This window comes from Dermochelys coriacea, chromosome 1 (assembly GCF_009764565.3).
Source record: "Dermochelys coriacea isolate rDerCor1 chromosome 1, rDerCor1.pri.v4, whole genome shotgun sequence".
Taxonomy (NCBI): Eukaryota; Metazoa; Chordata; order Testudines; family Dermochelyidae; genus Dermochelys; species Dermochelys coriacea.
The window spans coordinates 125,725,631-125,753,439 of record NC_050068.2 but is presented as its reverse complement, the minus strand read 5'-3'; the positions used below and the strand labels follow the sequence as shown (position 1 = coordinate 125,753,439).

Below are 27,809 nucleotides of genomic sequence, written 5' to 3'. Positions count from 1 at the left end.
ATAAATAGCTGTTTTATTACATAGGTGTCAGTTATCTGTCTCAGATGCATACAAACTGCCTTCAATATAGAAAAGTACCATCTAATGAATTTAGTGCCTTTCTCAAATGCAGTTTGGAGCACTGGTAAAAAAATTCATTTAAAGCACCAGAATGAGGCAGAACAGCTGTTCGTTATGAAGGCCTATAGGCCTATACAGTATTTTTTTCTCTCTCAATCATTTAGCTAATAAAATACATAATAAAACATGAGAAACCTTGAATATACAGATTAAGGTAACATATACAAATCCTGTAGCAGTTTATAGCAATGATCCAAAAGAAACTAGTAACACCATTACTATCTATTTTAGAGTTGTACTGTTGCCCATTAGCTTTGTACCTGGGCACCTTCCACCTAAAGTAGAATAGCAAGAACAGAGTCCCCAGTGGACTTCTTGGAGTATCCAGGTGAAAGCCTAGCACCACTGAAGTCAACGGGAGTTTTGGCATTGATTTCAGTGGAGCCAGAGTTTTCTCCTTTGGCTTTTCTCTTTGTCAGCTTATGTATAATCGTTGATGGTGTGAATCGTTTTCTGGTGGAAAAGCTTTCATAAAAAAGGTTTTGCAGCATTTTCTAAAGGTGGAAATCTTCTAGATTAATCTAATCTCCTCTGGAAGTTTAATGTTATCAGTTTTAATATTTTGGATATTACTGCAGAATACTATAGGACTTTTTCCTTAATGCAGGGATGTCAAGTGGAGATGTCACAATTTCTGAACTACTACTTCATGAGGCACTATTGGTCAACAATCAATATGAGGCACACATCAGAGTTAAAGAGTTAGTGGTGCTATGTTTGCAATTTTTTTCTTAAAATAGAGGAGGTCCATTTTAACTTCAATATCAAAGGAAGATAACAAAACATCCCAGGGGTTGCATGTACACCATAAACGCAAAACAGTGGCTGGTCAATATATTGCATTACAATTAAGTCGACTTTAAAAATGCATCCAATTTCTTTTTAATATGTTCAAAAGCATCCTTCCCCATGTAGTCCATGCGGCCTTCCTCCCACTTCTTCCGTTCATCTTCTGCATTTGACTCTTCTGGTTTGAGCGGAGTGAACAGCTCAGAAATAAGATGGGTAGGCTCATCCTAGGAAAGGAGACAGGACAGTGCAAAGTAGTCACTTCATTAGCCTCTAAAATCCATTTCTAAATTGTAATTATCCAAACCAAAATTATCGTGAAGACATTGTTCATTATGATTTCCATGATGTGATCGCATTTTCCCAGCTGTATCACTTGGCAAAGTATCTTTGAAAGAGTCAAACAGATTTCCTTGTCTTAACTCACAATCTGGCAAATTCAGAAATGCCAACAAAAATGAGGTTTTTAATGAGGATACATATGAATAACACTCTATACCTGTGCGGAGTCTGAATAACTTTAGCAGGACTCCACATGGATGGAGGTATCTACACTAGCAGATCCCCAGTGGGATCAAAGTTTTGTCTGGTCTCCAAAGAGTTAATGGACAAGGCAGTAAGAACTCAGGCTAGAAACAGCATTTGTCAGACACCAGTCTCACTAACCATCCTGACACTCTTGTAAATTTTAATTAAAACGACGATCATTCAATGCACAGATAGTTTGCTCCTCTGAGGGATATTTCAAATTTGCCAATTTTGGTTTGGAGACTCTATTAGCAAAGGTTATTATGTGAATAAAAGATAATGAACAAGTACTGATCATAATTTAATCAATTAAAGGGAAATTAATATACTGTGAAAGGAATTTCATTTCTGTAATACCTATGATATACCCACCCTGTTTCACATGCATGATTTAAACAAAATCAATATTCCAGACTGACCTAGGACCTCACCCTGTACTCCACTACTCATACAAATAGCCCTTACTCAGGCAAGTACGATGATCCAGACTGCAACCACCAATTTTCATAGCATATATCAAAGATAAAATGTATCTGTAACAAACTGTTCTGTTTGACTCCAGATGAAGATCTAAGAGATCATCCTTTCTGGACATGTCAATTAAGGATCATTTCTGTAAAAGCAAGTATAATGTAGGGAAGAAAAATTAATTGACCTGAGAAAGTAGTCAGTAATAAAAACCAAGGATCAGATGAATATATAGCAAAGGGTAGAATGTAAAAATTCCTAACATCTGCTTAAATAAAATCTATATGTAGAGATGACGCAAAATGCACAGGTTAACAGAGATAGAGATTTTACTTTATAGTATACCATATATCAAGTCGTTCAAAAGATAAAGTGAGAATTGAAATAAAAAAAATAGACAGTCTGACAAGCAGGAAACGATGGAACAGTTCATTCAGTTTGAGATTGCTGACTGCTAAATGACTTCAATCTTAATTTTCCTTATAGCATGACATAACTCTTAAGTAATAATTAGAAGAAAAAGCGCAAAGCTATTTAATGTAGTGCCTCTCCAAACCATGAGGGGCAGACGGCAATACTACTATAGTATTAATGGCATATGCCCGACATGTGACTACTGATGGAAACTGAAGAACCATAGGAAGATTTCAGCAGAGATCCATGTGTTAATGAGTTCCTAAATCAGATTTATATTAAAAAAAAATCCACAGGAAACTTATCTGGCATTTATTTTGTCTTACTTATTGGACTGTTATACTATTGGTCATGTTTGTAAAGTATATTACAGATAATGTTTCATCAGAAATTTTGCACTCCTAAAACTGTCTAATACTTCAAGCCTTTTCATATAGTACCCACCAAATTTAAAATATTGTGCATTTAATACTAACCATCTAAATACTATGGCAGCTGATAAAGTAGTAGTTGAAAGTTTGCTCCATCCAAATACTCTGGTCAGGAAGGCACACCAAGAAGCAACTCCTCTGATGTTATGAGCAAAGAAGAACTGACTTATCGCATTCAGAAGGGTCCACATAACCCTTTAAACAGTTGTAAGGAATTCATAAGGAAGTTTCAAAATAAAACTCCAGATCTTTCTGCTCAGCTCCCAGTGCATTTACTTGAGGCCCAACAACCAAGGAACAAAACATTTTACAGAGTATACTTACTCCCTGGAGATATGCACATGTGACAAAATCTGGCACTAATTTCTTAAGTAAATATATAATCCCTACTAATACATGCTAACCCATGCACTTATCTTTGGATTAAAGCTAACCTTTGGATATTATCAATGACAGAAGATTAAATATTATGGGTGAAATCCTGGCTCTGTCCAAGTCAGTAGCAAAACTCCCATTGACTTCCATAGAACCAAGATTTAACCTATTATATTTTTTATCTTAAATTATTTCAGCAGATAGTATATTTGAGCTTTAAACACCAATTATAATTGAAATAACTAATTTATTACAAAATAACCAAGACTAATTTCACAAAATTTACCACGGGGGGGGGGGGGGGGGAATTATACATTCAGATAGAAAACGTACAAATATTAAAGAGAGAGCTTCATAAAAAAAGGACTGGAAATGGCTAAGAAATTATACAGAGAAATCATTTCTATATCTGCCTGATTAGCTAAGACATATTTATTTGTTAAATTAAATCATAATTAGCTGATCTCTCCCAAAAATTGTCCTGGCAAAGAATGAAGTAAATGCACAAAGACTTGCAACACGGATGGAACACAAAGAGCTGCATATACCAGTTCCAAGGTTTGCTGAGAGGCAGGATGAAAGGCAAGCTGTTCTAATGGCTGGTCTGGCTCAGGGAGACTGACTTCAGAACTAGGTTGTTCAACTTGAGGTACAGGTGGCTGAAATGTAAAGTTTTATTAATTCTTGCTTTTTCGTCACAGTTTTTACACTAACAGAATTTGTACAGTAGAAAATAATTTCAGCTGAAGGAGTGAAGGATGGAAAAAAAGAGATGCTAGAAGTTCAGTTTGCTCTATGGCTAGGTAAGCAATTTCTAACTACAGAATGAGAGCAGATCAAGGTGATCCATAATAGAGATGAAGAACAGAAACTATTCAGGTCTACTTAGGTTATCAGAAATACACATTCACTTCTTCTGACAATCAGAACACAGAGCCCTTAAGCGCGAGTGTCTTTTCACTTACACCAGAGTAAAACAGAAATAAACTGCATGAGGTCAATGGAGTTAGGCCATTTTAAATGGGAGGCCCTTAATCTTAGTTTACATAATCTCTTGATGAAGCATTCATATTTTATTTTAATGAAAAATTAAATGACTAGCTTGTATACAACTAGCAATTTAAAGATATTTTTAAAAACCCAAAGAACCACGTTGTTAAGCAACGCGTTTTAGAATTACCACACAGCAGTGCATATGGTAATAGTCTGGGTCTAACATTCCAACACCATCAGAAAGGTTGAACAAAAATTAAAATCCTTTAAATAAATTCAGTTTTTAAAAGGGGATTCTTGCAAATAGTTCATTTGCAGTTTCTCTCTAAAAACTCTAACAAAAACCACTACGCTTTTCTACAATAATGACCAAGAAACACCAAAATAGTGATATGTTTACAACACACGAACACAATACTGTTATGAAGCGTTGACACAGATTTAGCCATTAAAAATTAGGAAAATTATATTTCATTTGGCCACTGTATTGGGAGTGTAATCGGTAAAAACAAACAGCAGGTGACATTGAAGCTACAATTTGATTTACTTTCTCCCAATCTACCATAATATAGCAAGTATTACAAAACAAAAACTTTTATGGTTAGTAGCCCTGCATAGTATGAAAGTGCTATTATGGACAAGGCTCTAAGATGCCAGGATGAACAGAACAATGTGCATCCAAGTGACCTCACTCCAGTAAGCATATAAGCTATTCCAGTTAAGTAAATGGATATACACAAGTGTAAAACAAGTACTCATCAAAGGGGAACTCAAACTGCCTTGCAGAAGTGAACAGTACATCTATATCAGAGGAATGCAGACTAGGAAATAGTCTTTGAGGAATACACTTAAGTTTTAAACAGAAATCTCTGTAGATATTATTGATAAAAAAAAGATTCCAGCTTTAAATGTATACAATGATAAGAATACTGTAATTCAATAAGGTTACTTTGGCAGTAGAATTTCCCTAGGATTTATTTAGCACCTAACTAACTTGTCAAATATTCTCTTGGCAATGTTCAATACAAATTTTTTAACTTCCAGATAAATCAGAGCCATTCTTGACTGAAGATTAAAGACAATACATTTTCATGATGAGACCTGAATTTATTTCTGAATCCAGTGATAATATTAAAGCACTAGAACTAAACTGAGGAGGATGTTATCATCAAGATCAAATGCTTAAATTAAATTTTGTTTAGAGGCTTACATGCACGTCATCATAAAGATGTCCATCACTGGTAGTGCCCAATATGTAAAAATATACATAGACATTCACAAGAAATATACAGTTTGTACTTACTGTTTTAGTATCAAACTCTTCCGGTGGACAAGTAGTGATGTCCATTTCAAATGTCTGTTCTGGAAACACAGGGATTTGCAGAGAATTGATAAGAGGATTCTCATTTTTTGGTCTAATTTCATCTCCACTGAAAATGTGCTAAAAAAAATCACATCACATCACTAAAAGAAGAATTTTGCAACAAACTGTTTTATGATATGTGTGATTTAATTATAAAAAATATTTACACTTTCTTCATGACACAAGGTTCTACTGTGGTATTTTCTTGTTGATTGCCACAGGCCCTATAGAAGTTAAGGAATAAAGAGCTACAGAATCTGAAGGGGTTTCTTTTATCCCCAGACTGGGGCATAGGTTTCAGTGAAAGTCTCCTACCTAAACTTCGTAGCCAATCCAACACTCATTAAAGTCAATGGAAAGACTCCCATAGACTTCAGTAGGAGATGGATCAAGCCCTTAATACAAACCTTAAAGCGACCCCTGTCCACTGAGAAGAAATTATTTAAATTCCATGCTATCTTACTTCTATTGTTTCTTTATTCTACCAAGTATAGGAGGGACAAAAATCAGGCAAACAAAAATTGCAAATATCTATAACCTGCAATTCCCCTTCCTCTCTCCTCCTTCCCAGTTTGCTAGGCATAAGAAAGGTTTTACAAACCGATTCTCTTCACATCAGTGGCAGTACTCCAACTGATTTTATGGGCGTGTTGAAGTTTTTATGATTATCATCATTCAATTCTAAACACAGTTGTGAAAATTCATTTACATGCATCAAGGAGATGCAATTTATAATGCATATCAATCAAAATCAAAGTATTCTCTGCCCCCACTACTTCTAGTTGCTGCTTTATCTCTTTTGAAGCCACAATCTAATCTATTTATCAGCAGCTAGTCTACTCTAGCCACTTTAAATATGCAAATTAGAGTATATTTCTTGACGAGACAACTAATTTTTAAGTTTTACTTTTAAATTAAAATTGAAGTGCCAAACTGCATGCTTTCCAGCAGCATGCTTTCAGCTGTAAAGCTATAGCAAACTATTTCCTCATCACAAATATTCAGACCTTTTTCAGGGCAACTTTATTTAACAAGCTGAGAAGCTATGACTCTCATACGAACAGTTACAATGCAGTTCTGAAAAAAGGTAAAGTAACTGTATTCCAAGGTCAGGTCTTCAGCTGATGGTAATCATCTTAGCTCAATCAAAGACAGTGGAGCAATGCTGATTTACACCAGCCGAAAATCTGGCCGCCAATCTTTTGGAGAGAGGTTTTAGGAAGGTTTAAGCGTCAGTTTACAAACGTCATTCATCAATTATCTTTACTTTTGATACAAAGGAAAAATCTTTGAAGCACTAATAATAATAAGCTAATACTTTACACAGAGGTATAGTTATCACATCCATCTCTAGACAACATCTGCACTAAAAAGTCACTGCAGGTTTATTGCTGTTCAAAAACCATCATGCTTTCCCATCTCACTCAACTCCCCACGCCAAAAAAGAAGTCAAGATAGTAATTTACTTTTATTTATGGAATTTTTATTGGTGTTTTGATTTTGGCACATTCCCGTTAGTCTCTTTTCCAAGATACCACTTTACCTTTTGTCCCTGGGATTCTGTGTCTTCCGCCTCTGGAAGTTTTTCTAACAAAGGCAATATGTTAGCATAGTATATCTTCCACCAGAGTACAAGAAATGAGAACTGATGCTGAGATCCTGAGGTGGAGTCATCCTGCACAACTGTTCTTGTTTGAGGGTTGTACTTGTAGTGCCAGGGCTTTGCTGGCCCCAAAAAATGAACTACCTTTGCATCTCTGCCAAAACTGTGGAGGAGAGAAATACAAAGTTGTGGGACAGGAATGAATACATCCTGATTGGCATTTCATAAGTGGCAGGCATGACATCTTACAACAACTACTCGTGACAATACATTAATAAGAGGTCAATGAAATATCACCAGATGTGATCTCAGTTATGCAGAATAATTGAAAGCTATTGAATTAAATTTTATTTTATTAATCCGAATTGCTTTGCTTGAAAGAAAGGAAATAAAAGACTGCATTATCACTTGTTTCCTACTGCTGATTCCAATGGAAATAGTTCATCTCTTCTTGCATATTCCCCTCCAAACTAATAAAAATCACTTTACTGAATATCAAAGCAGCAAAAATTATTGATTATTGTGGTTCCAATATTTAAGTTATCCAGTGAAAGCTTCAAAAGAAGTTCATCATATAATTTATACTAATGGATCATCGAATTCATGACCCATTTTTGAAAGAATTTCATATAGTCATACCTATAACAGTGTACCATAAAAAAAAAAGAGAAAAAAAGAAGAGCATTTGAATTCATATAATAATTGCTAGAACCAATTTTGCTTCAAGGAAGAATCTTATGGACAGATTTCAATACCCTTACACTGTGAGAAACTCTAATGAAAATCAATGGGACTACTTTTGCAGTAAGAATATCAGAACTGTGCCATTAGGTAATCTGTGGTCTGCAGAATATAAGGAAAGTGTCACTGAAGTGACATATCAACCAAGATATATCAATTGAAGTAATACTATTCCAACTTTTACTTTTGTTCTCTATTGTAAGAGCTATTTAACAACACTAAGCATTGAGAAATCTTGGTATTCTGTATCAGAGCAGATGCTAAAGGCTCTGCATTACTGTATTCCAACTTCTTGTCAAATGACTTCACATTGTGGACTATTGTGTTAGACTAACTTCTAATCAACAAGTTTCAGAATGGGTCACAAGCCTTTTCTCTTATAAATGGGAAAAATATATTAAAGGGCTGTATAGAATTGCAATCATCCACCAGTAATACTACTTACTGTTTGAAAGCAGGAACATATGTGTAGATAGCACTACTGCTTAAATTGTAGATAAACGGTAAATGTTTGCCAATATCTGTTGTTGCCCAGTTACTGAAGAAACTATTTAATAAGCCTTGATCACCACCTAGAGAATAAATAAAATTACAAACAGCATCAACAAAATGTTCATGTAAGCTACAATTCGTTTGAAGATTTAATAGTGAAGAGAAAATTCAGTGCTGAAAAAAGAAAAAATGAGTGCAAGTGAGACTCTTTAGTCTAAAACTTGAGTCATTTGAGGTACATACTCACACAGGTTTATAATCCTGTGCAGTCTCCCTGGACCTTGAGCCTGGGCATGCAGGGTAAGTGGGTGCTATGCACCCATTTCTTGCTCCCCCCTGAACACATGGTTGGAGCCTGGGCTCTACCTCCTCCACAAGCCAGCCAGTAGAGCTGATCTAAGCAAGAGCCAATACTCCTTCCCTGTTCTGTTCCTGCAGCTGCACAACAAAAGCACAATCTAGCCCACAGTCATGAGGTAAATCTGTGTCCCCCACTGTATTTTAGCTTAATCCTTTAGACTCCGAAGAGGAAGTTATATGAATATTTAGTGCTGTCTTGCTTTCAAAAGCCAGTTTGTGTATGAGAAGAAACTGCAAAAATCTTCAAATTGGGTAAAAATTGCCCGTAAGCAGCAGCAAGTAGACAAAAGAGACAACCGAGGTGATGGTGGTGAGAAGATGAGGTAACAAAAGCAACAGCTTGATGCCAGTGTTTAACTGTTTGCAGAATTAGGGCCCTACTGACAAATATACTGAAAGTTAATAGAAATACAAAATATAATTATACAGCATGAATTTCATAGGATGAGAAATAAATACACTTACTAAATTATCAAATAATAAAGAATGAAGGAAACAGAAATTAAGAGTTCATAGAATCACAGAATCATAGCAATGCTGGACTGAAAGGGACATTGAGAGGTTACCTAGTCCACCCCTGTGCACGTAGGCAAGACAAAGTAAACCTAGCCCATCCCTGACAGGTATTTGTCAAGCTATTCTTAAAAACTGCCAGTGATGGGGATTCCACAACCTCCTCTGGAAGTCTATTCCAGAGTTTACCTATCTTTGAAAATTTTCCTTAATATCTAACATAAATCTCCCCTGCTGCAGATTAAGCCAATTGCTGCTTCTCCTACCTTCAGCATTTGCTCACCATAGTCTTTGTAACAGCCCTTCACATATTTGAAGACTTATCAGATCCACCCTCTGTCTTTTTTTCTCAAGACTAAATATGTCCAGTTTTTTGGGTTTTTTTTGTTTTTTTTTTAAATCTCTTCCTCATTGCCCAGGTTTTCTGAACATTTTATCATTTGTTTCCTTCTCCTCTGGACTCTCTCCAAATTGTTCACATCTTTCTTAAAGTGTAGCCTCCTGAACTGGACAGAGTACTTCAGCTGAGACCTCACCAGTACAGAGTAGAATTGGACAATTACAGCCCATGTTTTATACAGGACACTGCTGTTAATACATCCCATAAAGATATTAGCCTTTTTCACTATTGCATGACACTGCTGATTCATAATCAATGTGCATTTGATTATGCCTCTCCAAGCATAGCACTTTGCACTTGTCTTTACTGAATTTCATCTTGACGACTTCAGACCAGTTCTCCAGTTTGTCAAGGTCAATTTGAATTCTAATCTTGTAATCCACGTTTGCAATCCTTCCCAGTTTGCGGTCATCTGCAAATTTTTAAGTATGCTCTCCATTCCTTAATCCAAGTCATTACTGAAAATATTGACTAGTGCCCCCGTGGGACCCTACTAGATACCTACTCCCAGTTTAACAGCAAACCACTGATAATTACTCCAAGTACAGTCTTTAACCAGTTTTCCACCCTTCTTATAGGCCATATCATCTAGACCACATTTTCCTAGTTTGCTTTTGCAAACATGTGGAACAAAAAAATCAAGCTATAGCACGTCTACAGCTTTCCCCTTACCCACGATGCCAGTAACAATGTCAAAAAAGGAAATTACGTTGATTTGGCATAATCCATGCTGGCAAATCCGTGCCTGCTATTCCTTATAGCCCTATGAGCCTTTAGGTGCTTACAAATTGGTGTTGGAATAATTTATTACAGTATCTTTTCAGTTAGGCTGACTGATCTATAATTCCAGGATTCTCTTTGGTCCCCTTTTTAAAGATAGGCAAATACAGTACCTTTCTCCAGTCCACTGGTGCTTAAACCATCCTCTAGGAGTTCTCAAAGATAATCATCAATGGTTCCAAAATTGCTTCAGTCACATCCTTAAGTACTCTAGGGTGAATTTCATCAGGCCCTGCTGACTTGAATACATCTAACCTATCTAAATATTCTTCAGCTTGTTCCTCCCCCACTCCCCGCCCATTTTGGCTTGTATTCCTTCCCCCATTCTGGTTAATATTAATTGTGTTAAGTATCTAGTAACAATTTACCTTTTTAGAGAAGACTGAAGTAAAATAAACAAATACCTCAGCCATCTTGATGTCATCTGTTATTAGATCTCCAATAAACAGAGAGCCTACACTTTCCTTTATCTTTCTCTTGCTCCTGATGTATTTATAGACCCTCTTCTTATTGCCTTTGATGTCCCTTGCTGGGTGTAACTCACTGTGTGCCTTAGCCTTTCTGATTTTGTCCCTATTTGCTTGTGTTATTATTTTGTATTCATACTTAATTTGTCTGTTTCTATTTATAGATATAGACAAAGAAATTTTTTTTTAATATAAGCTTTAAATGAAATAATGAGTAGTGAGGCAGAGATATTCAGGTAACCCCTGTTCAGCTTATCTGATCAAGAGTTCTAGGGTTAGATCCTAAACTAGTGTAAACTGGAGCTATGACAATTTATATCAGCTGAGGATTTGCCCCGGAGGTTTTTTGAGAGATTAAACCTTGAGTATTGTCATTTCTTCCCTCTGCTCTGCTAAGTAGTACACTCGGCCCTTTACCGTTGTGGAGAATTCTCTTGTTGAGGGTAAGGGCAATTTCTTGCACTATGTTCTCTCAAAGACTTACCATCAAAGCTGCCATGTTCAGTAGCAAATTGCAGCAGATGGTTATAAGTTTCTACAGAAGGTCGAAAGACAAATACACCACTATTAAAGCAATCTGGCCATCCAGAATCAGGAGCTGCTGAAAGCTCTTCCCGTTCAAACAGTTCATCAATGTTACATAACACCTTGGGGGGGGGAAAAAGAAACTCAAATTTACAATTTTAAAGGTTTCAGAGGAACAGCTGTGTTAGTCTGTATTCGCAAAAAGAAAAGGAGTACTTGTGGCACCTTAGAGGCTAACAAATTTATTTGAGCATAAGCTTTTGTGAGCTACAGCTCACTTCATCGGATGCATTCGGTGGAAAATACAGTGGGAAAATATATATACACACACAGAGAACATGAAACAATGGGTGTTACCATACACGCTGTAAGGAGAGTGATCACTTAAGATGAGCTATTACCAGCAGGGGGAGGGGGGGAGGGGAGGAAAACTTTCTATGGTGACAAGCAAGGTGGGCCATTTCCAGCAGTTAACAAGAACGTCTGAGGAACAGTGGGGGGGGTGGGGTGGGGGGGAGAAATAACATGGGGAAATAGTTTTACTTTGTAAAACATCCAATCCCAGTCTCTATTCAAGCCTAAGTTAAATTGTATCCAGTTTGCAAATTAATTCCAATTCAGCAGTCTCTCATTGGAGTCCGTTTTTGAAGTTTTTTTGTTGAAGGATAGCCACTCTGTAGTCGAGTGACCAGAGAGATTGACATGTTCTCCAACTGGTTTTTGAATGTTATAATTCTTGACGTCTGATTTATGTCCATTTATTCTTTTATGTAGAAACTGTCCAGTTTGACCAATGTACGTGGCAGAGGGGCATTGCTGGCACATGATGGCATATATCACATTCATAGATGCGCAGGTGAATGAGCCTCTGATAGTGTGGCTGATGTGATGGTGTCCCCTGAATAGATATGTGGCCAGAGTTGGCAACAGGCTTTGTTGCAAGGATAGGTTCCTGGGTTAGTGGTTCTGTTGTGTGGTGCGTGGTTGCTGGTGAGTATTTGCTTCAGGTTGGGGGGCTGTCTGTAAGCAAGGACTGGCCTGTCTCCCAAGATCTGTGAGAGTGATGGAGCGTCCTTCAGGATAGGTTGTAGATCCTTGATGATGCATTGGAGAGGTTTTAGTTGGGGGCTGAAGGTGATAGTGGCGTTCTGTTATTTTCTTTGCTGGGCCTGTCCTGTAGTAGGTGACTTCTGGGTACTCTTCTGGCTCTGTCAATCTGGCACCCTGACAGCAGGATTGTCTGGCTATGTAGACTCCCTCCTCAGGCCCTACCCTACCAGCACTCCCCGCTATCTTCGAGACACTACTGACTTCCTGAAGAAACTACAATCCATTGGTGATCTTCCTAAAAACACCATCCTAGCCACTATGGATGTAGAAGCCCTCTACACCAACATTCCACACAAAGATGGACTACAAGCCGTCAGAAACAGTATCCCCGATACTGTCACGGCTAACCTGGTGGCTGAACTTTGTGACTCTATCCCCAAATGTGAAATAGTTACGGGTGAGGACAATGTATACCTTCAAATCAGCGGCACTGCGATGGGTACCCGCGTGGCCCCACAGTATGCCAACATTTTTATGGCTGACTTAGAACAACGCTTCCTCAGCTCTCGTCTCCTAATGCCCTTACTCTACTTGTGCTACATTGATGACATCTTCATTATCTGGACCCATGAAAAAGAATTCCTTGAGGAATTCCACCATGATTTCAACAATTTCCATCCCACCATCAACCTCAGCCTCGACCAGTCCACACAAAAGATCCACTTCCTGGACACTACGGTGCTAATAAGCGATGGTCACATAAACTCCACCTTATATCGGAAACCTACTGACCGCTATTCCTACCTACATGCCTCTAGCTTTCATCCAGATCACACCACACGATCCACTGTCTACAGCCAAGCTCTACGATATAACCGCATTTGCTCCAACCCCTCAGACAGAGACAAACACCTACAAGATCTCTCTCATGCATTCTTACAACTACAATATCCACCTGCTGAAGTGAAGAAACAGATTGACAGAGCCAGAAGAGTACCCAGAAGTCACCTACTACAGGACAGGCCCAACAAAGAAAATAACAGAACACCACTAGCCATCACCTTCAGCCCCCAACTAAAACCTCTCCAATGCATCATCAAGGATCTACAACCTATCCTGAAGGACGACCCATCACTCTCACAGATCTTGGGAGACAGGCCAGTCCTTGCTTACAGACAGCCCCCCAACCTGAAGCAAATACTCACCAGCAACCACACACCACACAACAGAACCACTAACCCCAGGAACCCATCCTTGCAACAAAGCCCGTTGCCAACTCTGGCCACATATCTATTCAGGGGACACCATCATAGGGCCTAATCACATCAGCAACACTATCAGAGGCTCATTCACCTGCGCATCTACGAATGTGATATATGCCATCATGTGCCAGCAATGCCCCTCTGCCACGTACATTGGTCAAACTGGACAGTCTCTACATAAAAGAATAAATGGACACAAATCAGACGTCAAGAATTATAACATTCAAAAACCAGTTGGAGAACACTTCAATCTCTCTGGTCACTCGATTACAGACCTGAGAGTGGCTATCCTTCAACAAAAAAACTTCAAAAACAGACTCCAACGAGAGACTGCTGAATTGGAATTAATTTGCAAACTGGATACAATTAACTTAGGCTTGAATAGAGACTGGGAGTGGATGGGTCATTACACAAAGTAAAACTATTTCCCCATGTTATTTCTCCCCCCCACTGTTCCTCAGATGGTCTTGTTAACTGCTGGAAATGGCCCACCTTGATTATCACCATTGAAGGTTTTCCTCCTTCCCCCTTTCCCCCGCTGGTAACAGCTCATCTTAAGTGATCACTCTCCTTACAGCGTGTATGATAAAACCCATTGTTTCATGTTCTCTGTGTGTATATAAATCTCCCCACAGTATTTTCCACCGAATGCATCCGATGAAGTGAACTGAAGCTCACAAAAGCTTATGCTTAAATAAATTTGTTATTCTAAGGTGTCACAAGTACTCCTTTTCTTTTTACAATTTTAAAAGTAACAGTTTACAAACATTGTGTTGCCTTTAACATCTGGACAGCTAAATCAAAACTGATGGATTAAATTACTATCCTTGTCAGGGAAGTTCTAAGTATTTAGAGCACATTAAACAGGGACAGTACAAAGGAGGCTGGAGATCAGAACTTTCATTTGTTAGTTGATAAGATAATATTTCTAGCTTTCCTGAAGTTCTAAGGCAAAACGATGACCCTAATGACATTACAACATGATCACCAGCTTTAAATGGCAAGTCCCTCCAAATATTCTAGTGCAACAAGGAGAAAAACACTTTTACACCCCAGCACATAACCAGGCTTTGCTGGTACATTTTTATAGATATAGATAAGATATCTAGAGACAGAGACAGAATGGGTCCTTCTGGGCATGCTGCAGAGCCCATCTGTTTGAACAAGTGCAATAAGGGCTAGTGAAAGCTGTGTGTCTGAAAGAACTCGGTTGGCACCGACTCTGGACACGGCTGAGTGGAGCACTAGTTTGTTTTTATAACGTTGTTTGGGTTTATTTTTGGAATTGTTTGCCTGGTATGTTTGTTTGTCGGTTTCCTTCCTTTAAGCTTTGAAGCGAGCAGGAAAGACCGCTCAGTTTATAATACAACATTGAGGACCAGATCCTCTGCTGATGAAATTCTGCATTGCTCCTTCAATGGAGAGATGCTATATTACGTTAACTGGCCTGAAATTTTAATGGTTAAGAGAAGCCTATTGCATGGGATAGTGCTCTTTTATATAAAATTATAAATCAGATATATAAAAATAGTGAATAAATACATTTCTTTACCCCAAAAAGGAAAGATTTAATAAAAAACCCACTTCCCCTGAATATCTCCCTTTTTTGGTAAATACAACACACAGTACAGGATCACAGCTCATAGAAATGTTTTTCAGACCCACAGACAAATGTTCAACTATTTAACTTTATTTCTATTATAAACAATAAAATGGCCCAACTAATCCTGAAAAATGAACTGCTTATGTGTAGAGGATGGCCCATAGGATCATGGCCATAATTTGTACTGGACAGCTTTATTTCAGCACAAACTCTTTTGATCTTTGGGCCACCTTACTCTGATGGGTACCAGTCTGGATTTGTCTAGCACAGGGATCAGCAACCTTCGGCATGCGGCCCGCCAGGGTAAGCCCCCTGGCAGGCCAGGCCAGTTTGTTTACCTGTCGCGTCTGCAGGTTCGGCCAATCACAGTTCCCACTGGCCACAGTTTGCCGCTCTGGGAAGCGGCAGCCAGCACAGCCCTCGGCCCGCGCCGCTTCCCGCAGCCCCCATTGGCCTGGAGCGGCGAACCATGGCCAGTGCGAGCTGCAATCAGCCGAACCTGTGGACGCGGCTAGCTTGGTCTAGCAGAATCTACCCAGCTATCTTTAACATCTCTCAGAATCCTAGCAACATGATTACCACTCTACTCACCAAAGTGTCTGCATCCATAAAGACACATTTGCTATATTGAGTGAGAGTCCAACAGTGAAGTTTGGTGAAGGTTACACCCAGCTCTGGCCTCTCCAGCAGAGCCAAGTGCATTGAGTCAGCACTGTCAATTGCATCCACTTCAATCACTTCATCAAACACACTGCAGAGGACAGCCCTGATAAAGCAAGCAACATACAGGAACAATAAAATTTAGAAACATTTCTTCAGTTAAAACACAGTGCAAAAATTCTGGCATGTAGATAAATGGACCCACAATGACAGTCAGTTCTGAGTTAAAAAAACAAAACAAAACAAAAAAAATACCACAAACACACACAAACTAGAGTGTAAACCAAGATGCATGGTCCCTGTAAACAAGAAGTCTGCCCTACAGGTATATATAGGGGGACTATAGGGGGACAAATTACAACCTCCGTTCTTCTAAGGGCCAGTGCATCTCAAGAAGTGATTGGCTCTGGCTGGGGAGGTGGTGTAACTAGGACTGTCACATTTTCAGTGCACCCCTATTATAGCATTTGCCAAGTGGACAGTAAAGCTGTCCTCTCATTGCATAGCTATGCAGAACCACCACCACTGGCCACTTCTGCAGTGCATGGTCCCTCCCCATGGTGTAGCAGGCCTTGCTGGTACAGCTATTTGCACCTTCCTGTGCCTCTCGGAGTAAATTTATCCTCACAGTTATACATGTTTGAAATTTGTGATATATATAGTTATAACTATTGCTTCAAGCCCTCTCAAAAGAATTTCAGTAAGGTGTGTCTTCATAATCACTCACAGAGCCTTCCTAGACAATACTGAAATTTATGATCATCAACATTTACAAGCCTAGAACAGGAAAATTACCTTAAAAAGATTGTTTTTATTTGTGTTATGGTATCACCTACAATATCCTAAGTGTTGTCCAAAGCCCTGCACTCTGAAGCTTATAATTTAAGGACTAACTGTCTCTCCGAATCAGTCATTAGTCACCAAAATATGATGGGGGGGGAAGAGGGGTTAAGATTTGGTTTGCTTGGGGTTTTTTTATGTGGAGTAAAATTTTCAAAAAGTCCTATAACTTTCACTAAGATTTAGGCTCCCAAGTCATTTAGGTGCTTTTGAAAATATTATTCAATTCGAAAAAAATGGACATTTTTTTTTTCAAAAAAACAGTCAACAAAAAACCTTCATTAGATAATATAATTCCATCCAGCGCTCAAATTCATATTATCAAGATCTTAGAGTCTTATTCAGGGATAGTATACTATTCAAATTTGACCTGCGCTTACAATCCTGGAAGCATGGATTTACCAGTACCTCTAACCTGCAGGGAAAAAAAAAGGAAAAATTGCCCCCGGCTTTATGACTACCACCACACAGCATTCAGAATCAGCAATGTGTTCCAAACTGCACACAAAGCCAAACTCAGACCCAATATAAGCAGATGTAACAATTGAAGTCTGTGGTGTTCTGTTTTACATCCCATTCAAAAGATAGCACCTTCAGCAGTATACTGCAGCACTGGTTCAGTGGTAAGAGGGAAGATTACCATCTACTGATTTACATGCATCATGTCCTGCAGTAACTGGGTCTCCCAGCGTATTGCTGTCCAGGCCTGACCCAACTACTTTATTAGATGTGAAGCGATCGAATGAGAATTCTACACATGGAATGGCTGTGAAATCAGACTGTAAGCAGTAATGTGTTTTTGTTTTTTAAAAAAAAAGAAAAAACTATTTACATGTTCCTCTACCAGAGACTTAGGGCAATATTTTCAAGTGATTAGTAATTTTAGGTGCCAAACCTGGGACATCTTAAAGAAGCCTAATTTTCAGGAGGGTATGCTGCCCTTTTTTGGTGAAAATACAAAATTGAGAAACCCAAAAATCACTAGTCACTGTTGAAAACCTTGGGTTTAGTTTCTCTGAACAGCAAGAAGCTAAGGTATGAGTTAAAAATAAAAACACAGTTGGTTTATTTGTAACTATGTTATGGCAAGAAATTCAACAGAAGTCCTGTTTGTAACTGTTTATTTTTCACATTAACTACAAATGAGAATTTGTGAATTCTTACCTCATCACACTGGAGACCTGTGGTGTAATTAGTACAGCCAGCTTTCTAGAGGTCATGTGATTCCTCAAGGACTGCCCAAGAACCAGAGCTCCTTGGCAATAATCATCATCAGTTACAAGGGTCACAAATGCCTGATCTGTTACTGTGAACAAATATTTAGAATGGTTATTTTATTTATGTAAAATAAACATTCTTGGCAGCATCGCACCATCCACCTTCTCCTCCAGCTAACAAATAGGCTATAGCTTTTAAGAGCCTGTGCTCTCTACGATAAGTTGCTCTCAAGTTGCAATGGGGGAGGTTTAGATTGGATATTAGGAAAAACTTTTTCACTAAGAGGGTGGTGAAACACTGGAATGCGTTACCTAGGGAGGTGGTAGAATCTCCTTCCTTAGAGGTTTTTAAGGTCAGGCTTGACAAAGCCCTGGCTGGGATGATTTAACTGGGACTTGGTCCTGCTTTGAGCAGGGGGTTGGACTAGATGACCTTCTGGGGTCCCTTCCAACCCTGATATTCTATGATTCTATGATTCTATGATAAGCTCCTTCCCTTCCCAAACCCTGCCAAAAGACATAAAACTGAATAGAGAATTCCAGGCACACATTTGCAGTGTCCAATTGTGTTTGGAGTATCTACTATGAGTTTGTAGACTAACCTTAAATTGATTTATAAAAAAAATCATTTCCCACGTGGTGCTGCATAACCCAACTGCCAAATCATGCCAGCTTACCTGTAATAAAACTTTTGATTTTTTCCATTCAAATAATATTGTATACAATATAATCCAACTGATTAGGTAAATTCACTCACATGTCATTATCACAGAAAAAACACACTGCTGCATATTGTTAAGGCAGGAGGACAAGAAATTGCTAAATCCATCCATCTTTTTGTGACCTTCCTGAATCAAACCAATACTCAAAAAGGATATAGAGAAGAATAATGTAAGAGTTACTAAGCAGACTGGGTAGGTAGGTGTACCTTGGCATACCTGCATATAGTACCTAGCAGGAGTAGCTCCTCTCACATGGCAAGGACCCCATATCACGAAGTAACTCTTGGAAGATGTTCAGGGGCATGCCTGTGCTTCTTGCCTCTGAGGGAAATGAAACTGTCACAGCACCAATAGGAGGAGGCAAGCCGTCTCTGCACATTCTTGCAGTAACAGTTGGTTATTTTATTTACTGGGCTCATATCTGCATCATTCCAGGGTCTCTGCCTGCTGGTGTAAACCTATTACTAAACTTGGTTGCATAACAATATATTTTTGCTTTCTAACAGGAATGCCATTATCGGGTTGTCCAGGGGAAAAGCTAGAATCGCACAGCCAACAGGTGAACAGCATCTCTCAGAGTGAGCCCACCCACCAGCCAGCACATCTGGGCTCATTAGGCCACATAACTGACCAGAAGATGATGTCGGGTGGATGCCACCAACTCCTCCAAATTGTTAAACATCTTCAGTCAGTATTCGTTTTGGAAGCATTATTAAATCAACCCCACCACTTAAAAGTACTGGAAATTATGCAGAAGCAAATTATACCAGCAATAGTATAAAAGATTTTATCAAGGAGATTGTCTCAAGTGGAATTTCTCTGAAGCATGGTACTATTAACAACAGTTCTGGGTAAAACCAGCATCACTGGGTGAAGCAAACTGTTCCAGAGGAACATAGTACATACATACTAATTAAATGGTAAAAAAGGTTTTGATATCAAAGTGTGTTTAATTTTTAATTAAATGAATGTATTATTTCTATCCAATATCAGCAAGATAATCTAAAGATGTAATGCTTTAAAACTAAAACCGATACGTGTACTGAAACTTGCTAAATTAACTGAAGTTGACAGAGGACTCTATTTGCTCCATATAGGGCTATATCTACACTAGCACATTTGTCGATATAATTTAGGTCACTCAGGGGTGTGATTAAAAAAAAACACACCCCTCTGGAGAGACATAAATTACACCACAGAAGCACCAGTGTGGCCAGTGCTGTCGGCAAGAGACACTCTCCCACCGGACCACCACTTGTAGTCACTGCTACAGGCTGGGGACCGACTAGACACGAGTTTAGTCTAAACCTAAACTAAGCTGGCTAAGCAGCAGCTCTGCCGAAAAGGACCTGCAGATTACAGTGGATGAGAAACTGGATATGAGTCAATAGTGTGCCCTTGTTGCCAAGAAGGCTAACGGCATATTGGACTGCATCAGCAGGAGCATTGCCAGCAGATTGAGGGACATGATAATTCCCCTCTATTCAGCACTGGTGAGGTCACATCTGGAGTATTGTGTCCAGTTTTGGTCCCCCCACTACAGAAGGGATGTGGACAAATTGGAGAGAGTCCAGTGGAGGGCAACAAAAATGATTAGGAGGCTGGGGAACATGTCTTACGAGGAGAGGCTGAGGGAACTGGGCTTATTTAGTCTGTAGAAGAGAAGAGGGGGGATTTGATAGCAGCCTTCAACTACCTAAAGGGGGATTCTAACGAGGATGGAGCTCAGCTGTTCTCAGTGGTGGCAGATGACAGAACAGGGAACAATGGTCTCAAGTTGTAGTGGGGGAGGTCTAGGTTGGATATTAGGAAAAACTATTTTATTAGGAGGGTGGTGAAGCATTGGAATGGGTTACCTAGGGAGGTGGTGGAATCTCCATCCTTAGAGGTTTTTAAGGCTCAGCTTGACAAAGCCCTGGCTGGGATGATTTAGTTGGGGTTGGTCCCGATTTGAGCAGGGGGTTGGACTACATGACCTCCTGAGGTCTCTTCCAACCCTAATCTTCTCTGATTCTACTCTTGTAAACATTTTTGGAAAAATCACTAAGTAAAGATGACTCACATCTTGGGCATTTATAAAAAAAACAAAAGCAGTAATGGCTGAGAAGGCTGCTTTAGCAACAAGTAACAAATGAAGCTTTCAAAAGGAAAAGATGAAGACTTAAAGAGAGACATTTTTTATATTATAGTAAATATATGCCAAGAGCACTGTTGACCAAAAAAATATATATCAAAACAAATACTGGGAGGAACTAAAACCTAACTGAAATGTACTTATATTAACATAGAAACTAACCCTGAAATGAGTGGGAGTTTAAATATTAAAATACTATTTAAAATAAGAACCATAAAGCTAAAACAGTTTTCTTATGGCTTTTTAAAATGCTACTAGTTACCAGACCTGAATATTTACACAATACGTCTAAAAACAGATGAGTTACTCATCAAATAACTCAGCAAGTTGGGATGGCAAGTTATTATACTCCAGACATATTTTCATGCTCTGTATATTCCAAACCAGAATTGTAATAAGAGCTACAATGGAATCAGCTACATCAGCGGTTCTCAAACTGTGGATCAGGATCCCAAAGTAAGTCACGACCCACTTTCAATGGGGTCACCAGGGCTGGCTTAGACTCGCTGGGACCCAGGGCTGAAGCCCAAGCCCGACTGCCCAAGGCCGAAGTCAAAGCCTGAGGGCTTCAGCCCTGGGCAGCAGGGCTCAGGTTGCAGACCCCCTACCTGGGGCTGAAGCCCTTGGACTTCAGCTTTGCCCCCTTCCTGCACCTGGAGCGGTGGGGCTAGGGAGGGCTCAGGCTTCGATCCCCCCTCCTGGGGTCACGTAGTAATTTTTGTTGTCAAAATGGGGTCGCGGTGCAATGAAGTTGGAGAACCCCTGAACTACATTATAAACAGTAACGTCTCTAACATTTTTGACACTTCTCAAATAAGAGACCTATTTTTTTTTTGGATAATTTATTATAGAGCACATCTGTTAGGTCTATTTAAATATAGTACACAGCTACAGAAGCAATTAAATTATCGATTAAAGTCGTACCACTTTAGAATATTGTTGATGCAAACAAGAAACATGTTTCTACTAGAAAAGTCACATTTGAGCATCACTAATCTATGAATGGTCCATATGGGGTAACAGGTTTAAAAATAAAAGAAACAAGAAATTCTTCAACGTAGCAAGATGCTTTTCAGACTGGAAGCGCAGCTTGATAGTCTCCTAATTTAGAATTTGTATTCACTTATAATTAACATGACTTTTTTTTTTATGATAACCTTGAAGGCCTTTCAAACTGCATTCAATTATTACCTTTAAAATTAAGAGCCAGTTTCTGCATATTTACTCATGCAAGTAGTCTTATTGAGTAAAATCCTCCTGGTCCAAATAAAGTCAGTTTTGCCGTTACATTCAATGGAACCATGTTTCACTCATTGACTCCTATGGACTTGTCAGGATAGCAAAGCAAGCAGAGTTTGGCCTTCAGTTTTGGAATCCAGGGCTGATGGCATGTATGATTCACTTTAATTGTGTATTTTGAAGTGTTCTACCATTATATATTGTAATGATAATGAAATACTTTTAAAGAACTGCGCATTCATCAAAACATTGTGCTTTACTTTATAGAAAAGCCTAACAAAGCATGTTCACACTAAATAATGGTTTTCAAGCTGCGGAATCCTAAAGATAATATACTTGGAGTTAGGTCAAATGAGATAGAGACAGGATTTATAGTCAGCTTCAGATTTAATGTAACTCCATGTCATCAGATAAATATACAAATGTACATATTGTAAGAAACTTTATCTGGAAAAGCAAAAGAAAACTAACTGTGTGTACAAGGTCAAAGGTGAGGAGAGGCAAAAAAATGTTCTACAGATATGAAATAAATAACTATGGCCAACATTTGTTCATTGGTTTTAATCGAAATTTACCACATTACCTGAAGAAAAGCATGCTGAAACAAACCAGAGAGTTTCCTGTCCATTTAGATAACTTCAGAGAATGACTTATAAATTCTGTACCAGCATAGATGATAATTTTAAATGGACACTTAAAATAAATTAAAGTATTGGAGAGGTCACGGTTATACTGTGGGACCTGGTAACAATATAGTTCTGTGAGATCATCAAGTTCTTGTGCTACTTACCCAAGGCTTTTGCTTCCCACAAAACCAACTCAAGCAAAAAAAAAATCTTTCATAGACCTGTAAGCCCGTGCAGGGCCCGGTTCAGAATCTGGAGCCACAGGGCAATCAAGATGGTGCTTTTTTCTATGGTCAAAAATTAGCAGGCATGAACTTGAAGTGGCATGGTGGGAATGAATTGCCAGATTGTGCTTAGAATTTCATGAATCATGCACTCTGTTCAGCCAGCCAAGGTACATGTCTAAGTGCTGGCTTCTAGAGTAGCTGCATATTTGGCTAACGTATTTCTGTGCTAGCTGTGGTGGGCAGAGAAAGGACTAGGGCGTTCCATCAACAGCACCACAAAGTTGGGGAAGGCCTAGTTGCATTCAAACTCACCTGTTGCTTCTTGGACATTTTAATGGCAAACACACTCCTCTGCCAGTCTTCATTTATTTCTGTACAGATACTTCTAGAACAACAGGTCAAATTGTCAAGTAGCCTACTCCAAATATGTGCTAGTAAATTGTACCTGTATACTACAGCTCGCATCCAAGTGTACTCCCACAGTATCACAGGGTCAAGCTCTGCTATTATCTCTCTGCAGGTGGTCCTGACCCATTCAGAAGTTCTCCAGCTCCTCATGGGTCTTCCTAGGCTGGTGCTCCTCTTGCACCAGGTCATAACCAGAGAGCAAGTAAGGAAGGCACTCATATCAAACTTCTCATCCTGAATTTCCCTAGATCAATGTTCTTACTTGCATTCTATCCATTTTGCCCAATTCATTGCAATCTAGAGATATTTCATTTCATTGCAACTTCTGCTACAGCCTCTTCTGAGGATCAGCAACCACTCAGCCTCCTATATCATCCCTTCTCAGATAAAGCCAACATAAAGAGGTGGCACTGATTCCTCAGAGGTGTAGACCATGTTGAGCTTCACAATGGAAGCAATAATTAATAGCCTGAGAAACTCTGCTGTGATGCTTACAAAAACTGGACCATATTTAAACACCTGGTGCACTGTACTACTGCTTTTCGTTTTGACCAGTATTATCTTCTTGTTACTTTGTGCTTCATCACTGGTTTGCTGCACCTACCCGTTGTCTCTTATCTTATACATAGGCAGTAGAGCAGGAACCAACTCTTTCCTTTATGTTTACACAGTGCCTAGTACAGTCAGGCCGTGACCTATGACTGGGGTTCCTAAATGCTACTTCAATACAAATAATAATGATATCATCCTGGAATACGCGTGTAGAACTGATCAATGACATTGTTTTTAATTGTCCGCTTTATTAATATAACTTCAGAAGCAAAGTTTTATGAATGAAACATAAAAGTACTCCTTTTCTTTTTGCGAATACAGACTAACACGGCTGCTACTCTGAAACCTGTCAATATTTACTGGGTATACGTCACCTCAGGAAGGGTGCAGAGATAACATTTTTTAACACATTAAATGACTGCTTCATGGAGCAGCTTCTCCTGGAACTCATAAGAAGAGAAGACTAAATCAAGAATTGCCTAAGTGGAATACAGGATCTAGGCAAAGAGATGAACATAGTTGAAACGCTCAGTTATACCAACCATAATTAAATTTAACATCCATAGGGGGAAAAAATACCAAAGAAGCCTACCACATTAATAAGTGCAAAGTGATCTGGAAAAAATAATCCTAACCATACATACAAAAAGATGGGGTCTAAATTAGCTGTTACCACTCAAGAAAGATCTTAGAGTCATTGTGGGTAGTTCTCTGAAAACATCCACTCGACATGCAGCAGCAGTCAAAAAAAGCTAACAGAATGTTAAGAACCATAAGAAGAGGGACCAATAAGACAGTAAACATCACAATTCTACTATATAAATCCATGGTGTGCACACACCTTGAATACTATGTGCAGTTTTGGATGTCTCATCTCAAGAAAGATATATTAGAATTGGAAAAGGAGCAGAGAAGGGCAACAAATATTATTAGGGATATGGAACAGCTCCCCATAAGGCAAGATTAAAAAGAGGAACTGTTCAGTTTAGAAAAGGAAACAGCTAAGACGGATACGACGGAGGTCTATAAAATCATGAACAGTATGGAGAAAGTGAATAGGGAAGTGTAATTTACCCCTTCACATAACACAAGAACTAGGGTTTACTGATGAAATTGATAGGCAGGAGGTTTAAAACAAACAAAAGGAAGTACTTCTTCACACAACACATAGGAAACCTGTGGAACTTGCTGCCAGGGGATATTGTGAAGGCCAAAAATATAACAGGGTTCAAAACAAATTAGGTAAATTCATGGAGGATAGCTCAATCAATGGCTATTAGCCAAGATGGTCAGGGGTGCAACCCCATGCTCTGGACATCCCCAGAAGATGGGACTGGACAACAGGGGATGGATCACTCAATAATTGCCCCGTTCTGTTCGTTCCCTCTAAAGCACTTGGCATTGGCCACTGTTGGAAGACAGGATACTGGGCTAGATAGATAATTGGTATGATTCAGTATGGCGTTCTCATATTATGTTCTTAAGAATAACCACTAAGGTTTGGCACCTGCAAACACTTATCTAACTGTTTAACTTTAAGCAGGTGATTCATTCCTTTTTACTGGACTAACTTCCGTTGGTGAAACAGACAAGCTTTTGAGCTTAGACAGAACTCTTCTTCAGCTACAACACTGCATACAATCATCTGCTTAATGTTACACAGTTAGGCAAGTGTTGGCAGGATCAGGACCTAACATTGTCCAATGACTGAACAGACTCTCCCCTGAACTCTAACTTTGACACACTGGTCAGTCTGATCAGAGAAGGATCAAATTTTACCATGAGGCAAATCCATATAGTTATTCAGTTTTTTTTAATTAATTAGTCAACGTTGTTATGCTTTGCATAGTTCCTTCAAGGGAACAGTAGTAATTGCATCTCAAACCATGTAACTTCTATTGAATTGTATTTATTTTCAACTGAGAAGCGAGGTATGGTCTAATCACATAACTATCAGCCTAGAATTCATGATTCTTAATATGATCAGTAATCATGGTGAAAGCCAAATAAACAACATGAGAAAATGGTTTTGACACTCTGTTAACCATAATTTCACTGCAATCCATATTAATCCCAGGATTTTAACATATCAGTTATTAAATTTGGCCATGGAGCTGCTGGAAATTCTGACTTTGGAGGAATAGGTAAGAGGAGCCTGTGCAATGCATCATTAGATTTCCACAAATCACAGTTCAGCATGCTACCAAAATCAACTCAATAAGACATCTGCATAACTTTTAATATTGACAAATAAGGATGCCTAAAATGGATTCTTTTCTAATTTATGGATTCCTTTCATACAATTCCTTCCATGTATCATTCTCAACACTCAAAGTTCCAAACCACTGCCACTATCTTTGTGGTCCAGAACCAAGTGGAATTCTCTTCAAAGCCCTCAGTGATGCTCCTTAATTGGTCAGAGGAATAAGTTTTAAGCAATGTGAGGAACCCTTTTCCCCCACAACTTCTATACCACAGTAATCCTGGGCAATGCTTAAATTTGTAATGAAAAAGGTGATGGCTCTCAAGCAATCTTTTCATATTCATAACTGATACAGCAAGCCCAGAGGTGGGGGGGGAGGAGGGGAAGGGGATGAACTGCCAAGCCTAGAGGTGCCAGAGCTCAGCTTTGGCAAAGTCCTGGTAAAAATTAGGAAACGATCCTGGGAAATAAGCAGGCAGGAAAAATCAAACCCAACCAAATGTCCTGTACTACAACAAACTACCACGAGGCTTTTCTTAAACTGAGGGTTATTCATAAACAACACCTGGGTCACTATTAGCACCATAAAACAGAGAGCTTTTCTTCACCCACATCAAGAAAGTCCATAAGTGTACTTTTAAAGCAAACATAACCTTGTGACCCTTTGAAATCTCCAATGAGAAACCAGGTAAAGGACTTTATATTTGCATATAGAAAAGGAGGACTTGGGGCACCTTAGAGACTAACAAATTTATTAGAGCATAAGCTTTCGTGAGCTACAGCTCACTTCATCGGATGCATTTTAAATGCATTTTTAAATGCATCCGATGAAGTGAGCTGTAGCTGACGAAAGCTTATGCTCTAATAAATTTGTTAGTCTCTAAGGTGCCACAAGTCCTCCTTTTCTTTTTCTTTTTTTTTTTTTTTGCGAATACAGACTAACACGGCTGCTACTCTGAAACCTATATTTGCATATGTAATAGATAAATGAGTTTAGCTCCTCCCAGCCAGATGGTTTAAATCCTAATCCAGGCCTACTAATTACAGCATAGTATTATTCACACTGCATACACTAAATGACATTGTCTTTATCAAGAAAAAACATTGGGACGTCCTTATGCACCCTAAACCCAAAGGGGGGCGGGGGGGGGACCCCTATCGTCCTCCTACACAGCTCTACCACACCTGGTGTGCTCTATTCAAGACAAGGGGCTTAAAAATCAAATAAAGCCGGGTTCATTAACATGATCTCCCGTAAGAGAGAGGGCAAGAAACCCGACTCACCAGCCATCCTTTGGAGCCAGAAGGCTGGGCTGGTGCTGGCGTGTGGGATGAGGACGGCGGCAGCAACAACTCCAGCCCGTCTCCCGGGCGCCCAGCAGGCCTGGGCTGAGTGGACAAACCCCCAGCTGCTAATTAGCCTCTGCCCTGCGGCTGGAGACCCAGGAAGGGAATTAGCAAGTCACGCTCCCTTCAGCCCCCGCAGCAGCGCGGTCCCTAGCCGGGCACAAAGCCGGACCCCTGCGGAGGCTCGAGCCCGCCCGCGAGCCGCGCGCCCGGGCCCGGGCCGATTGCATTGGCCACGGCTCACTGCCCCCCCCCCCCGGCCGCCGCCGCCGCCGCCGCCTCCCAGCCCCGCGCACGGACAAAGCCCCGGGTGCAGCCCGCGCCCGATGCCTGTCTGAGGGGCGGGGGCCCGCGCGC

General features: G+C 39.5%; 1 protein-coding gene across 1 annotated transcript; it reads right to left on the bottom strand.

Moving 5' to 3' along the window:
* GYG2 (glycogenin 2) lies at positions 1 to 27,809 on the bottom strand. The gene is made up of 9 exons (XM_043498053.1): positions 27,390 to 27,809; positions 17,942 to 18,083; positions 15,869 to 16,043; positions 11,322 to 11,484; positions 8,271 to 8,397; positions 7,025 to 7,247; positions 5,422 to 5,559; positions 3,674 to 3,784; positions 1 to 1,136 (listed from the first exon to the last, which is right to left on the bottom strand). The coding sequence occupies exons 1-9, from the start codon at positions 27,394 to 27,396 to the stop codon at positions 969 to 971; spliced, it is 1,254 nt and encodes a 417-aa protein (XP_043353988.1). The 5' UTR covers positions 27,397 to 27,809; the 3' UTR covers positions 1 to 968.

Coding starts and splice junctions, on each gene's coding strand:
- GYG2 (XM_043498053.1), bottom strand. Junction 11,485..15,868: donor TTATGGATGCAGACACTTTG/GTGAGTAGAGTG, acceptor CCCCCCCCCAAG/GTGTTATGTAACATTGATGA. Junction 5,560..7,024: donor CAGAATCCCAGGGACAAAAG/GTAAAGTGGTAT, acceptor GATTTTTTTTAG/CACATTTTCAGTGGAGATGA.